General features: G+C 41.7%; 1 protein-coding gene across 1 annotated transcript in view; it reads left to right on the top strand.

The window, feature by feature from the left end:
* Positions 1 to 17,424, top strand: part of LOC109918532 (protein furry homolog) — a 269,885-nt gene that overhangs the window by 78,855 nt on the left and 173,606 nt on the right. Inside the window, exons 12-15 of the mRNA XM_048598115.1 lie at positions 226 to 329; positions 11,657 to 11,765; positions 15,821 to 15,907; positions 16,445 to 16,616. Coding sequence (XP_048454072.1) covers positions 226 to 329; positions 11,657 to 11,765; positions 15,821 to 15,907; positions 16,445 to 16,616 — 472 coding nt within the window. The remainder of the gene's footprint in view (positions 1 to 225; positions 330 to 11,656; positions 11,766 to 15,820; positions 15,908 to 16,444; positions 16,617 to 17,424) is intronic.

The raw sequence follows: 17,424 nt of genomic DNA, 5'->3' as shown, positions 1-17,424 counted from the left end.
TTCCAAGTCAGGACGATGTGTGGCTTGGAAGGAAGCTTGCACTTGGTTGTGTTCCCATGCATCTGTCATTGATGATCTTCTCATTCATGGATAAATTTCCCATCTGACGTAGTGCTCAGCCGTAAACACAAGTAACACACAAACTTATTTCAAATTTGGCATTTTTGATAAAGTCAAAGCCTTGATAAACAACTTAATGAATTTATTTATCTTTTTTCCTTGCAGAATAAAGATCCTAAAATGGCTCGCGTTGCACTTGAATCGCTATACAGACTGTTGTGGGTCTACATGATAAGGATCAAATGTGAAAGCAATAATGTGACACAGAGGTAATAGATATATTAGGAACCATGATCAGCGTGCCAGATTTTAAAGACTTTGGGTATATTTTTCTTGATCCAAGATTTTAACCACACCTGTTTGCAGGAGCACTCAACACCCAACGCCCAACACCCTTTTGATTTTATCCCTATTGACTTCAGTGTTTTCAAATGGCAGTCTATGATAGAACCAGGTCTTTTTTCTGCTAAATTTAACTAAAAGTGGTCATCACTGAAGAAAATTTTAACATAGAACACTGAAAGACTATTTATTCGTATTTTTTGCTTTGCGATCAGTGAAAAGCAAAAGAAAACTTAAGGACTGTGGTAAGATCATTAATGACTTTCTGTAACATGCCATAGCTGTGTAATTAGTTTAAAATACCCATGTTATGAACTAGATTTAATAGGTTTAATGATGGGAAAGATTTGAAGTATTATCCTAGCCGACAAAGAAGTAAATATTGAAAATGGTTTTATATTCTGTCATGGTTATAAATCAGCCATTGGTAAGTGTATTACAGTGGAGAAGAATCAGAAAGGAAGACCGTGCAGAGTTCAAAGAGTTCTGTAACTTATGGAAGCCATCCCTTTAGCAACAGGTCTATTATTAAATCACTAGCTACACATGTAATTGAGATCATTAGTGCATGAAAAGGCTGAAGATCAACAAAGAGGCTGCGTTTGAGGTGGATCAACTATGCTATGAATTCCCTCTAGGTCAGTCAAAAATCTGCCACTTATTCCTCAGATAAGGCAAGCTCACCGCTGTCATATTTATGACATAAAGATCTTTCAGCCACCCACAACAAATAAAAGGTACTAGCTACTATCCTTTAGGCACCTGTGACAATTTATTTTTGAGATGTTGTGCATCACTGAACCCTTGCATGTAACAAGCAACTTATTAGCAAGCAGCAAATTGCATTTGGTTGTGTAGTCTGAATGTGTTCGAACACTTGACTAAATAGGGACAGGAGTTGTCTACTCAGTCCTTCAAACCTGTCCTGTTATTCAGTCATTAGTTGCTGATCTGAATTTTCATCCACATTGTTTCATATTCTTTAGTACTCTTATGTAACAAATATCTATCAGTCTCAGTTCAGAACTTTCCAATTGACTATCCTGAATAGGTTTTTTTGGGAAAGAAACATAGAGACATCAGAGTAGGAGTAGGCTATTTAGCCCTATGAGCCTGCTCCACCATTCAATATGATCATGGCTGATCCTGCATCTCAATACCATATTTCTGCTTTCTTTGCATAGCCCTTGATGCTTTAAATATCTAAAAATATATTTATCTCCTTGAATATATTGTGACTTGGCCTCCACACCCTTCTGTGGCATTGAATTCCACTAGTCCACTACCCTTTGAATGAATTTTCTTCATATCAGTCCTAAATGGCCTATCCCATATCCTGAGATGCTATCGTCTGGTTATGGACTGCCCGACCAAGGAAAAACTGCATGTAGTCTGTCCAGCTCTTTTAGAATTTTATGTTTCAATCAGATTCCGTCTCAATCCTTCAAAATCTAGTGAATACAGGGTCAGTTGAATCAATCTGTCTTCGTAGGTCAGTCGTGCTATCTCTGGTATGAGCCTCATGAACTATGGCAAGTGTATCCTTTCTTAGGTAGGGAGGCCAAACTGCATGCAATATTCCAGGTATGATCTTACCACGGGCCTGTGTAACAACAATAAGACATCCCTACTTCTGAATTCAAATAGCATTCCGGATATCCACAACTGCATTACTGCACATACTGGTAGGTAACAATGTTTACAGTTTTAATAATTTCCAACTCTCAAGTAACTGGAATATTATTTTCTTGCACGGAATGAGTTTCATCATGTCATAGATATCCATACTGTGATTTACTAGTTTGTGTCTGTTGCAGTTTGTGCAGGACCATCCTGTTGTAAGAGGATAATTCTTACTAGAAGTACATTGCCTCTCCCAGTATAGCATTTATAATGTATTTTGTATAATTGTACAATTCCATTTCTACTCCTTCAATTGCTGCATACTTAGTAATATTTGTGTGTCAATTCAGTGTTCTTTTTTGTTTGTACTTACAACAACGGATGCTTTCTTTTATTCTTATATTCATACAGTACTATAGTCTTACAGAGCAGAATCTTTTGCTGTCAAGCTGCAAAGTTGGCAGTGATCATGGAAGTGAGTAATACTTCCTCATGGGGTTGGGTCTGTTTTTATGCATGCATGAAGAGCACATTTGCAGGGTGGACAGTCTTTGTTCCAGCTGTTACCTTATGGCATCACAGGTCTTGGTGACATATTTAAAAGGTATTCAAACAGACATTCATTCCCTGCAAGCCAGGACCATTACTTGGATCTGAGTGGGCACCTGCAGCTAAACATTCTGGCCCTTCCACCCTTGCTCAGCCAGTCTGCTTCCCTTCCCAAGACAAATTTCAACCCTCATCCAGCTAAAGTTCAAAGAGTCTATTTGCAAACTTTTGTTCTGTTGTCTGAAACTGTAATTTGGCCTCTCATGCAGGTAAGTTCTGCTCATGTTGATTCCTCCTTGCAGGAATAGCGCAAGATTCTGCATGGGTCTCTCCTTTTTAGGTAAATTCTTATTGACTGGCTTGGCCTTTCTTCCAAGTCATTAATGCTACACAAAGTAATCTAATGTGTTGTGCTCTTGGCTGGGAACTTTGTGCACTGGCAGTCAAAACCAAAAATTCTGACACAGAATTTTCCTAGCCTCATTGTTGGCGGACAGTTTACAGTTAATGGGGTAGGAAAGTCGGGAAATTTGATGTGATTTTGGCTTCTTCCTGTGTTAACTAGGGTGACTTACAAGTGCAGCAGGAACTCTCTGTGATCTGGCAGGAAGCTACATAAGGTAGTTTGAAATGTAATTAAGAGCCTTTTGACTAGGAGGAGCAACTTTAACAGGAAGGAGTAGCAGCTGCATTTTCTGTAGCCAAATACAGCTCAAGGAGATCCCCAGAATTGCATCACGAAGAAAGTGATACCCTCAACACCAGATATATTTCAAGCTTCAGTTCCCTTCAGTTCTCTGAACAGCTGTGCCTTCAAAATCTCCAGTTTTCACGGCAGTTGATTACAATCTCTATAGTTTATAGGAAAAAAAATGTCCAGCCATAAGAAACAGTGGCTATTCATTGTCCTTGTGTGTAAAGGTGACTCTGGCTGTCAATGTTGGCATCCTTCCAGGGCTCAGCTGCTGACATACTAAGATGTCACAATTCACCATCCACACTTGCTTCAGTTGGTCACTGTTGTCATGTTTGCAAAGGTTTCCCACTCATTAATTTTGAGATGAACACTGTTGTCTTTGTTTCATTCTCAGGCCTTCCACTTAGGAATACCACCACCTACAAGTTCCTATCCAAGCCATTCACCATCCTGACTTGGAAGTATGTCACCATTCCTTCACTGTTGCCAGGTCAAATTCCTGAAACTCACTCACTAACCACACAGTGCATGTACCTACATCAAACGGACTATAGCAATTCAAGAAAGCAGCTCAACACCATCCTCTCAAGGACAGTTAGGATGAGCAATAAATGCTAGCCCAACCAGGCAAAGCCCATATACCATGAATCAGTAAACAAAAAATGTCCAGGGATTTCAGACTGCATCCATATGGCAGTTAGGATGCCATTTAAGCAGTCAGACAGTCCCTAGCAAAACTGGAATGAATGGATATCAGGGGTCAAACTCTCCACTGGTTAGTCATACCTGGCACATAGGAGGATTGTTGTGGTTGTTGGAGGTCAGTCGTCTCATCTCCAGAACATCTCTGCAGGAAATCCTCAGAGTAGTGTCCTAGACCCAACCATATTCAGCTGCTTTATCAATGACCTACCCTCTGTCATAAGGTCAGAAGTGGGGATGTTTGTGATGATTGTGCAGTGTTCAGCACCATTCATGACTCCTCAGATACTGAAGCAGTCCATGTTCAAATATAACAACATCTAGACATTATCCAGGCTTGTGCTGACAAGTGGCAAATAACATTTATGCCACACAAATGTCAGGCAATGACCATCTTCAATAAGAGACAAACTAATCACTGCCCCTTGACATTCAATGGAATTACCATCATTGAATCCCTCACTGTCAACATTCTTGCGGTTATCATTGACCAGAAACTCAACTGGACTTGCCATGTAAACACAGTGGCTACATGAGCAGATCAGAGGCTGGGAATACTGTGGAAGTAACTCACTTTCTGACTCCCTAAAGTCTGTCCACTTTCTGAGGCACAAGTCAGGAGTATGATGGAATACTTCCTCCTTGCCTGGGTGACTGCAGCTCCAACAATACTGAAGAAGCTTGACACCATCCAGGCCAAGGCGGCCTGCTTAATTGGCACCACATCCACAAGCATCCACCCTCTCTACCATGAATACTCAGTAGCAGCAGTGTGTACTATGTACAAGATGCACTGCAGAAATTCACCAAAGATCCTTAGACAGCACCTTCCAAACTCATGACCATTTCCATCTAGAAGGACAAGGGCAGCAGATATGTGGGAACACCACCATCTGCAAGTTCTCCTCCAATTCATTCACCATCTTGACTTGGAAATATATTCATTCCTTTGGTGTGACTGGGTCAAAATCTTGGAATTCCCTTCCTAATAGTCTTATGAGTCAACTTACAGCTTGTGAACTTTAGAGCGATTCAAGGCGGCAGCTCACCAACACCTTAAGGGCAATAAGGGAACTGGCATTAAAACGCTGGCAAGCCAGCCATGTCAATGTCCCACGAGTAAATAATAAAATAAAATCAGGCGTTATTGTTAATTGAATAGAAGTTTGCTCCTTTAGTGTAAAATTGGAATTGGATATTGCAAAAGAATAATGCAAGTGCACACCAACTATCCATAATGACCTGCCATGTCATCTTCATCCTTTGACAGCCTTCTGTTCTGCAGCTACTCTTTCTGCTAGAGTGGTTCCCTACCAGGAAAAGAAAATAAGCATTTAATCATGCTCTAAAACACTCAATTGCAGCAGACATAAATTAGCATCAAAAGTTGTAATTTGAAATGTCCCCTGATCACAGATTCAAAAGTCAAAATTGGTCACAACTTGTTATAATTGTGTATGCAGGCATGTAGACGTCAACTGCAGCTTCCTATTGTTATGATAGAAACAGAAATACACAAACCTTACTGTGTATTTTGAAACTTCTCACAGCAGTTTTCCTTACTACTTCTACTTCAACTGGCATGCTACCCTTCCTTTGAACACTTTCCAGATCCTCCGTGCCCATTCTACCATAGTGACCAACTCTGTGGATAAAACCAGGAATGGTCTGCTAGAGGAGTAGCAATAGTCAACAAATTAAATGTGGCAATAATGGAGAAGTAAGAGTGTAATGGAATCAAATTCAAAAGTATACGATGAAAATTGAAAACAAGCAACTCACCAAAGACTACCTAAAAAAAAAGGACAGCAGAGGCATGGGAACATCACCATCTGCAAGGTCCTCCTAAGCTCCACACCTTCCTGTCGAGGAACTGTATACCTGTTCCTTCATTGTCATTGGGCCAAAAACATGAAGCTGCTTTCCTAACATCTGCTTGATGTGCTGATGAGTATTTGACCATTAATATTCTGGAGCTAATGGAACAGTGCAACCCAGAATGTCAGAGCTATACCAACCCTTCCACCTGCAGCCTGCCATGGGCAGGAATGAGGAGCTTAACAAGCCTGTGGTCGGAGTCACCGTAGCACAGGGTGTCATCCCATCCAACATCCAGGTTGTGCAATTGCCCAAAGAAACCAGACAATCCAGCAAGGGTTACACCTAAAGGGACAAGATGAAAAAATGGGAACAACCTATTACGAATAAAAATGTTCAGAAAAGGTCTATCACCCCACATGTGTCTCAGGACACAATCCTGAGGTTCATTCCACCTGCCTTCTGGTGGTGTCAGGAGTTGAGACTGCCTAAAGCCTAGGCTAGCCTTTCAGGCCTGCCTGAAATACACCAGATTGGCAAGTGTGCCTGAACACAACCCCTAAATGCCTGCGACTAGAAACTTTGGAGCTACAATCTCACCCTAATTCTTATCAGCTTCAGGACTACAATCCCTTCCAGCCCTTTTCCTTAAGTTCAGGGTTACAATCATCTTCTAGCTCCCAAATTCAATCTGTCAACCTTCCCAGACCCAATTGGTTTCCTAGCATCACTTAACATCTTGCCTTCTGTCTTCAATATTCACCAGTGTGGGCTCCATGCCAGTCTAAACTGGAACTCACTATTAGCTTGACTTTCAGTTCCATCTAGCGCTGTGCCTGAGGAGTGTGGGAGTGGGAGGTTGAGGGGGAGGACAAGGACAGGGATTGAGCTATAGTGGGAGAGCAAGGGGTGAAGAGTGGAGAGGGCCGGGGAGCAGGGAAGGGGTTAGGTGGTTGGTGGCAGGGGTGTAGAGGGATAAGGTGGGGGACGTAGGGTGCGGGAGAGAGCAGGGTGGTAGAGGGGTGGAGTGGAAGGAAATAGTCCTGAGAAAGAGGGGCGAATGGAGGAGCAGGGAGAATGGAGATGAGCAGTGGAAGGAAAGCAAAGAGGATTAGTCTATAATAATGCAATGTCACATTGTAATAACTAATTCTAGTAATTGCAGCAACCATATAACTGGTACTAATAACACCATAATGACCACTGTGATGATTTGTCAATCATACTTGCAACTGGGATTTAGAAAAATATTTGAGAATGGTCTTTTTTTGTCTTGTTGAATAATCACAGCTTGTAGCCATGACTTAGATAAATTCTGATCTCTGAGCTTTTCCTTGCCTTGATCACTTATAGACTGAGGAAATTTCTGTTTCAGTGTACTTTCTTTTAATTTGATTTCTGATTATCTCATGTGAACACTGTTGAGAGCTTTAAGGGAAGATAGATGTTTGCAATTGATCTGCGAGGCCACAATTGAAAATACTATTGGCTTGCTCAAAAATGAGTTTCCGTTGCTTTGATTATCCTGAAGATGTCCATCATATATACCAAAAAAGATCTCCCAGATCATTGTAGTAGCCTGTACACCACAGACCTGCGGAGATGACTGGAGCTGGTGTCAGATGAGAGTGGAGATCGCTTGACATCCATAGAAGAGGAGCCTTGTGAAGTTTTGCCCGGCGGACTTTACTTAAGAACTGAGCTTTCAGTACTGAAATTGTCCCTTCATGCTCAAACACCCCTGACCCCAACTATCAACAGACATATGCCTATCATTCAACTTCAGAGCCTTACCTCCTCATTATTGCAACTCAAGCCAGGATCAATGGGGAAGCTAACGGAATAGATACCATGAAAATGAGTAAGTTTAAAAAGCACATACTTTCATTTGAATAAAGAAAATAAATGCCGCATTAACAAGTAAAGAACCCAAGTGATCTCTTTTGTGCAACTAGAATTATTTTTTCCCAAAGTAAACCTGCCCATGTGCCTTCAGCAGAATTAGAGGCAGGCTGTCATGAGACATGCAAATCTGTGGCCTATGCCCTGTGGGTTTTGAAGATGTGAAGGGCTCACCAAAGAATACCGCACCAGCATCAGTACATTGTTAGACTTGGCCATGCAGCAGAATGTATCATGTGCATCTATATCAGAGTCGGGGAGGTGGCAGCAGGGGGCTAAGGAATCACTGAGAAGACCCCTCATTGTCAACATCTTTTTCTTCATCTTCCCTGTCAGGGTGACCTACACTTCCCGGCTTATGTGAGCACTTGACTGTATTTGTGTGTTTCATTCAGCCAGCAAGATAAAACTTTGGTTGATATTTTGTGAAATAACACACAGAATGTCCAGGTCATTGTTATGGGCCTGCATACACTTAGTGGCCTGCCACATATGACTCTCTCAGAGGTGTGTCACTCTTTCAAGGTCTGTGGCTTCAAAAAGCTTACATTAGAGATGGACACCTGCATTTTCTTTAAAAGATGCAGAATGCCTCAGAAAGTCCTGACAGATGCACGTACATTCCTCATTGCTGCTCCACAAGTACCCATTTAGTCTATGACTTGCAGAACTCATCATCTGTGTCTAGCTGAACAAGGCTTGAAGTCTCCTGTACCCTTGAGTACGGATTTTTACTGCTATCTCTGTCTCCAGCAACTGGCTACTCCTCACTATGTGCCTGTCAATCTATCTCAGATGGTGGACACATTGAGGTGTGCAAATGAATGATGTGCATGTGTGTCATGTAACAGTGCATTGTAGAGTGCTAGTCCCTCTCTGAGATCTCCATGGCCGCCACCACCTCACAGTGTCATCTTTGACGGTGTACCTATGGGAGATGAAAGACATGTGTAAGTGCTTAATTTAGGAGGAATAGGGTTAACATAGTCTGTATTTTAACATTTGATGTATTGGTGGCATTGATTCAACATGAGCAATGATTGAGTGCCAGATGTCTCTGTTTTTAGTTGTCACCAATGGTTGGATTTTATGTGCTTTAATCAGCGAGTTTGAAGGTGAGGGTGAGGGGCATATAAAGTCCAGCTGGCAGCATCATGTTACCTACCTGTCTGCACCACAGTTTTATCAATGGTGGAGTTTGCACTGAGCAATCCGCTAAACTCATGCCGACCCAAGGGCTTTGTCCTCCCAAAACCAAGATTTAAACAGTGGTGGGAAAGTCTGGACCTATCAGAGGGCCTTCCCTAAGTTGTTAGCCTACCCGGTTTTTCTCTTAAATCCTGACCCCAGTACCCCTCAGTGGGCCTACACTGGCCAAGACCCTTAATCCAGCTCTGACTGTGACTTCAAACCATGACTGCTGTGCTAACAGTGGCCATTGTTTCTGGTGGCACAAAGCTTCTGATTTGCTGGAAGTTCTCCAACATGTTGTCTCCCCGAGGAAGGGAAATGTTCTTTCAATCCTATTAATGGCCCATTGGTCATTAAGTGCCTTAAGGGCCGCCATTCTTCTTACAGATGTGAACCCTTACATTTTAGCAGGAGGTGGAAACCATTGTATTCCAGAAAACCATGCCCCAAGTCTCTGGTCATCTCTCTGTCTCTGGGCCTTTACTGCTGTCATCGTGCCAACCTCCAGGATTCCTTATGTATAAATGCCAGTTCCAACCCAGTTCTCTGCCTCTTCTTGGAATTATGAGTTCTCTTTTTCTGGAATGAGAATGAACAGTGAGTTAGGATTGTGAGAAGCTAAATGATTTGTGAGGATGGAAGAGGGAAATATGAGGAGGGTGACTGAGGACCATAAGTTACGGATCAGTATATGTGATGTCCATTTAGATGGTGATTTGAGGAAGAGGCTGGAGAAAATACACCCTGATTTGAGATACCCTCTGTGTACTTGGAATTGATGTGAAAGAAAATTCTGGAGAGGTGAGAGAGTGATGGCTGCTGTTGAGAACTGCAAAATACTTCTCTTGCTTGACCTCTTGAAGTCATTGAACCTTATCTGGCACTGGTTTCAGGTTCTCAGTATAACACTTTTGCTGCACACCACTTCACAACTTCAATCCATGTCTATTTGGTGAACCCTGCCTTTATGTATAATTTATTCATGGTGGCATCAACTGCCTCATTCCACCCACCCACCCTGCCTGATTGATCAGGGAACCTGGAGATGAGCTGCTAGTAGGTTTGGCAGCATCTGTGGAGGAGAAAACAGAGTTAACGTTTCGGGTCCGGTGACCCTTCCTCAGAACTGTTCAGGGTCTTTTTTGCGAGCAGAATGTAGATGTTCTGCGAAGCAGTCACCAAGTCTATGCTTCGTTTCCCCAATGTAGAGGAGACCACATTGTGAGCAGCGAATGCAGTAGACTAGATTCTGGGAAGTGCAGGTGAAGTGTTGCTTCACCTGGAAGGTATGTTTGGGCCCTTGGATACTGGGGAGGGAGGAGGTAAATGCGCAGGTGTTGCACCTTCGCCGGTTACAGGGGAAGGTGCCATAGGGCTGTGGGGAGGTGTTGGGGGTGAAGGAAGTATGGACCAGGGTGTCTTGGAGGGAACGGTCCCTGCGGAAGGCGGACAAGGGAGGGGAGGGGAATATGTGTCTGGTGGTGGCATCTTGCTGGAGGTGGATCATCATTAGCAACTCCTTTGTCTGTCCAACTGTCTTTCTCTCTCTTTCTGTATATAAACTGATGTTTTCCCAGCCACCATCAGTTCTGAGGAAGGGTCACCGGACCCGAAACGTTAACTCTGTTTTCTCCTCCACAGATTCTGCCAGGCCCGCTGAGCTTTTCCACTAACTTTGTTTTTGTTCCTGATTGACAGCATCCGCAGTTCTTTTGGTTTTTATTTGCTAATAGGTTTGCTTTGAGGATAAAACAAGCTGTACAAATTAGGCGTTGCATTCCTAATTTTGAAATGACCCTTTCTTTGCAGCAGAGACTAATGTCTTAAAATGTTTCCTCAGACTGTCAGTTTTGTTACCAAAAGGTATACCCAAATTTTTGGTTTATGTTGTTGGGAGCCAGGGCTCCTTGCCATCATTGCAAACTCAAGACACTATGTTCAGTCTTCCCATGATACACTGTGATTTGAGATTACCTCGGTGTACTTGGAACTGATGTTTTACACAACTTGCTGCCACCTGATGAAAAGATCCACTTCTCATCCGGTGCTAAAGTAGTTTCCAGCGATTTGCGGCTAGCAGCAAAACGACGCGAGGAACTTTCCCTTATTTCAGTACACTTGGCCAACAAAGGCCATCAATTTAACTGGGAAGACGTGACCATCCTAGCTCAAGCCAAACATAGACATGCACGGGAATTCCTAGGGGCCTGGTTCTCCACGCATGATCAATAAACATGTGGTATTAGACCCCAAATACAAACCCTTGCAAAAAAGAACCAGAAATGACACAAAACACCTCAACAGACCAGATCATATAAACACCAAGTGGAGTAGAACAACATCGCTTCATCGAAGGCCGCACTGATGATGTTACTTAGCATGGTGACAAAACATCTGAACAATAACCAGCCAGCTCAGCGAGCAAGTCAACAACCTCACCCACAAACCGATCTACAAATCTTCACAAGAACCTTAAAGTTTTATATTTACTGTTTTCAACCGCAAAAATCTCAAATGCTATCGCAACGTCTTTTCCTTTTGAATCTTACGACAGCTGGCTACAAATTATTAAAAGTTGCTTGAAATATGGTTACTCAAGGAAGAAAAGTGCTTAATTGATTTGAAGCTGTCAGTTTTCATGATCAGCTAATGTTTATTAAAATTGAGCAAATGTGATAATTCATTCTCAGTGTGATTACTTGTGCAGTAGTGTTTTTATCATTTTCCTTAGAGAAATGTATTTAGTCAATCATCAATCTCTTTCCATTATAGTCGACTTGGAAGCATTACCGCAACACTTTTTCCCAAAGGATCTCGCAGTGTGGTGCCCAGGGATATGCCTCTCAATATTTTTGTGAAAATCATACAGTTCATCGCTCAGGTATGGAAAGCTATCACAAATTGCTCTATCTGTTATGTTTACTTTGTTCTTGCTCAGTGGCAGGGTAAATTTAAATGAAAATAAACAAATGCTGCCAGATCTGCTGAGCTTTTCCAGCAATTTCTGCTTTTGTTTCTGATTGACAGCATCCGCAGTTCTTTCGGTTTTTAAGATTCATTAGTAACTTGATAATATTCTAAACCTTATATAAATGTTTTAACAACTGAAGAGATTCAGAGATCTGTAATCCAGAGTCTTAAAGAGCAGATGGTTACAGCAGGAAAAGTATATATTCCATGTGTAAACATAGAAAGAACTTGTTGGAAATCGCATGATTGCTTACATTGAAGTTGAAGAAGGCAGAGCTCCCCACGTGCATACAGAATTAGAGGCTGGAATTTTGCATCCCATTGTGCAAACTGGTGTTGGAGGAGGCATAATGTTTTGTGGGATGGGGAGGAAATGCTGTATCTGTGGCCTACCTACATTCACTAGACTGTTAGATGGAGATGTTGGGTAATCTAGCAAATTGACCTTCTTAATTGGTCACTTAAAACCCTCCTCCCATCATTGCTGACATTTTACCACCAGCAGGGTATCCATGCCACTTGGCCAGGCTGATAGGTGTACCTTTGTTACCTGAATGTGGGCTCCTCCTGTTTGAGGACCCCCTGGCTAAAGGTCCGTCCCACCCATCAAAATTATAACCCTGTGGGTGTGATCACTGCTCCCAGTCTCCATACCTTGCCGAGTCCTGCCTGACTAGTTCCAATCAGCCTGCCCCACTTTCCGGCTTCTCTAATCTCCAACATTTTCCTCAGGATGACTGAAGTCACAACCTTAGGTAACTAATTGCTTGATGACTATAAAATCCGATCATGGATTTCAACGGAGACGGACTATCCCTGGTTTTCCAGCCAGTAGGCAGAGTCTCCACCTCTGTGTTAAGCTCCTGCCACAGATATGAAGCACTGTGTATTGACTTTATTAATTAAATGTTGAAAAAGATTTTTTTTTTCATTTTGGCTTTATAGCGGTTGCTTTTTTGGACCATGGTTTATAACAATTCTCCCTAAATGATACCATTTAATTTCTGTTAGGTGATTGGTTGAAAAAACAATAACCAAAAGAATCGTTATAAACAGAATTAAAATGTAGAAATATCATTGTAACGTAAAAGAAATTAGTCTATGTTTTCCAATATGAACATAGTTCAGATGTGAATGGCATTGATCAGTTCTAAATGAACTGAAAGGGAAGTGTGCTGTTTGTAGCCAGTTTCCCCGAATTAGCTTTGAATGCAAATTTGAATAGAACCCCAAAGTATTAAGAGCAGAAAGGTGCACAGGGGTAAAATTGAAAGTAAGGAATCCATTTATTCCACTCCACTCAAAACTGGTTACTATTAATTGGGCTCCCTATGCTCCCATTAACTCAAAACTTCAAGATAAAGAGCTGCATTTACACAATAAAATGACGACTGCACCTTTAAGATTGTTGGAGAAAGTTGCATACTTTAAAAAACAAAATGATTGCGTTATCCTGAAAATTCATTTTCTACAGCTATTTTAGCACATTCTCTGTTGAGAGTCACTTGAGATCCATCAGAATGATATCTGCCTAGTATGAGAGCAAATTGTCAGACTTAAGAGTTTCCAGTAGTTTGACGTTGCCATTTTCCCTTCCCTGAGGTGGTGAGAATAATGTCAACTGTGATGATTTAATCATGTGAGAGCCCAAAAATCACGAAAAGCTATTGCAATTAAGTTCTTCCTCCTGAGAAGGCATCAAAATCTCAAAAGGTGATGAGAAGCCTATTGCATCTTTTTGGTCACCCAACTCCCCATATTAACTTGCCCTTCCCAACTATCCTCTGCCAAATCAAGAAATTCAACGCTTCCAAAACCTGACAACAGAAATCAAGTGGGAATCTGTCAAATACGTTTCCACACTTTACAAGGAACCACTACAACTGCAGTAGGTGCATTGTGGTCAATTGACATGATCACTCCCTGGACCCTCCAATCACTCAGGTGAGCAACAGCATCGTACCACCTCAGAATATCAGCTTGCATGTTTGGCAGTCTGCTTAGGCTGCAGTTTTTCTCTCAGAGATAGCAGATTAGTAGACAAGGGCAGAGAGTAGCTTCTGGCTCAGAGATTGCACATCTGCTGACAGGGGCAGTACGCAGTTTCTAGCTTAGAGGGAAAACTTTAACATAGAAGGAAAGGCAAGCTAGCTTGTATCTGTAGCAACCAGTAAAGAGTAAATGTGAAAGGGCAGGAGCAGTTTGACATGGCATTGCATGGAATGGTGCTGCGTCAACATCACAAGTGGTGATGAGTATAATGGTGCAGCAGCGTTTTGTGAGTGTGCATAACCATACCAGGTGCTGAGTGACTAGTAAACACAGAGCAGAAAGGGTTAGTAATTTGTGTGGATGAGGTGGATGTGAGCCTGTGAGTGGACATCAAGACTAATGAGGCTTTGCTGAGTAACTGACACAGCAGCTCACTTGCAAGGATACTGAGCCGTCAAATGGCTGATAGTGTGAGATAAGTTGCCCAGGGCATTGACGGATGTAAAGCCATCCAATATGTTTGTCGACATACTTTACCATAAAAATGGAAAATTCTGCCCTCAGTTTTTATTTCTGTGTTGTGTGATGTTCATATATTCATTTTGACTATACATTCTCTCACCCTGCTTCCTTTAAAGACTCTATTCCATTTCCCAGTTCCTCCATTTCTGTCACATCTGTTCTGATGATGCCAGCTTCAAAAAGGGTGCCTCCAATGTCCATCTTCTTCCTCAACCGTGAATTCCCCAGCACTGTAGCTGACAAGGCCCTCAGCCAGGATCAACCCATCTCCCACACTTTGGTTCTCACCCCCTCTGTTCCCTCCCACAACGGCGATAGAGTACCCCTTGTCCTTACCTACCATCTCATCAGCATCTACATCTAGAGGATCATTAGTCACCATTTCCGCCACCTCCAGTGGGATGCCACCACCAGACACATTCCCTTCCCCTCCCTTGTCAGCTTTCCGTAGGGACCATTTCCTCCAGGACACCCTGGTCCACTCCTCCTTCACTCCCAATACCCTCCCACAGTGCCATGGCATCTTTCCCTACAACTGCAGAAAGTAACACCTGCCTGTTTGCTTCCTCCCTCCTCCGTATCCAATGGCCAAACACACAGATGAAGCAGCACTTTACCTGCACTTGACTCAATCTGGTTTACAGCATTTGTGTTCACAATGTGGTCTCCTCTACATTGGTGAAACAAAGCATAGACTGGGTGACCGCTTTGCAGAACATCTACATTCTGTCTGCAGAAAGACCCTGAGCTTCCAGTTGCCTGCCACGTCAACAAGCCACTTTCTTCCTTGGCCAACATCTCTGTCTCAGGCTTGCTGCAGTGCTCCAGGGAAGCTCAGCACAAGCTGGAAGAACAGCACCTCATTTTCCGCTTAGGAACTCAACAGCCTTCTGGATTCAATATCGAGTTCAACAGTTTTCAGCTTGAGCTTTCCCATGTCCTTACCCCAACCCCACACACACCAGGCCGTGTTATCACATAGTCTGCAATTACACGCAACTCCCATTGTTAGCCACTAACAATACCTATTAACAGCTATTCACCTTCCTAGCCTGATTGGTATCCACTCCTTTGTCTATACAACTGTTCTTCTCTCTCTTTGGGCTCTATCTCTACCTATTGTTTACTCCTATCCCCTCTATCAACCACCCCCCCCTCCAAATCTGCTGCATAAAAACCAACATTTTCCTAGCTACCATCAGTTCTGAGGAAGGATCACTGGACGTGAAACGTTAACCCTGATTTCTCTCCACAGATGCTGCCACACCTACTGAGCTTTTCGAGCAATTTCTGTTTTTGTTTCTGATTTCCAGTATTCACAGTTATTTTGGGTTTTTTTTACACATATTCATGTTTTCTTTGTAAATTTTGACATTTTCAGTGTTTCTGTACAAAAGTTGCCAAATAAGTTTGATGTAATAGTAATTTTAAGAAATATTTTTCACTTATCAGGAGCGGTTAGATTTTGCAATGAAGGAAATCATATTTGACCTTCTTGGTGTTGGAAAGTCACCAAAGACCTTCAGTCTGAATCCTGAGGTATTTATTGCTTTCTTCCAAAATATTCTTTTCTTTAAGATTCTTTCATTTTGGGATAATTGTATTTATCTAGGAAAAGTTCTTTTTAACCAGTAATTTTAAACTTAATGTCAAAAAATAAATATTTCACTTAAAATATACAGTTAACTCTAAACTAATGAACGTTGCTGTTTACCAGCTTTCTACCATTGAAAGAAGCTAAAAATTTATTGAATCTAATTGAGACTGTGGCAATATCAGACCCTTGTTTCCATGATCAGTTGTAGCAGCAGCAGCTATCTTCTATGGGTTTATTGCTAAATCTTGTGCAAAAATGTGTTTACTGTTTAAATTATGGCTAAACTGTTTTGAAAACAAGAAAATCATTAATATAAAATAGATCATGACATTTTGATTTAATAGCCCAATAAGAGGATTGTCATATAGAGCGATAGTAATGAGTGTGATTTTTACCCTAACCTGGATAAATTAAGGAAGGTCATCGTTTCATGCCAAAATATTGACTGTGTACTTCTGCAATGTTTCAATGCTTCACAGAGAATGAACATTGGTTTGAGAGCTTTCCTTGTGGTTGCTGACAACCTGCAACAGAAGGATGGGGAGCCTCCAATGCCTAACACAGGAGCTGTACTCCCTTCTGGAAACACACTTAGAGTGAAGAAGACTTACTTGAGTAAAACCTTGACTGAAGAAGAAGCAAAAATGATAGGTCAGTCTTAAGTTATTAATATAAATTTTTCTTTTACTTTGATAGGATAGAATTCCTTGAGTTACAGAAGGAAATTAAGAGAGCCCTGTTGAAATTTTGAAATAAGATTCTACCTCTTACATTCTGAAATATCTTACACATATAGACAGCAGCCATTATTAAGTTGTGTTTGGATGTACAACTGGAGAAAATTCCAACATTGCAGATGATCCTAAAGTCAGAAGCATGAGAAATAATTCTGAGTACCAAACGAAGTTGCAAAGGGATATTGATAGTATCTGATCTGAGAAAAGATATAGCAAATGGAAGTCAGTTTCAGCGAATCTTAGATTTAGTTTAAAATGTAAGTGTTAAAAGTTGACATTTAATTGTGAATCTGTTTTGAAAATACTAAAGCCACAATTAATATAGGAGATGGAATTCAAGCTATGAGATGCATTCCAAAGTGGGGCAGAAGGGACCAGCCAACCTCAAATATATTGCAATGATCAATTCGAGGAAGTGACAAACACAAAGAACTGCAGTTGCTGCTTTTGTTTCATAGTGCTGGACAAATACAGCAGGTCTGGTACAGAAAACATTTTGAGTCCAGTGACCCTTTGTCAGAACTGAAAATAGCTGGGGAATGGTAGAATTTATGCTGAAGACGGGGAATTTATGCGGAAGATGGGTTGGGGTTGGGGAGGTGGGAAGAGAATAGAGTACATGGAGATAGTCCCCAGAGAGAGAGAAAAGTGACAGACAATTGCAAATGATAAACTGAGAGTGATAATAGCTAAGATAACAAGGTGTAGAGCTGAATGAACAC

This window comes from Rhincodon typus, chromosome 6 (assembly GCF_021869965.1).
Source record: "Rhincodon typus isolate 14 chromosome 6, sRhiTyp1.1, whole genome shotgun sequence".
Lineage (NCBI taxonomy): Eukaryota > Metazoa > Chordata > Chondrichthyes > Orectolobiformes > Rhincodontidae > Rhincodon > Rhincodon typus.
The sequence above is the reverse complement of the archived record's forward strand: the minus strand, read 5'-3'. Positions and strand labels throughout refer to the sequence as shown.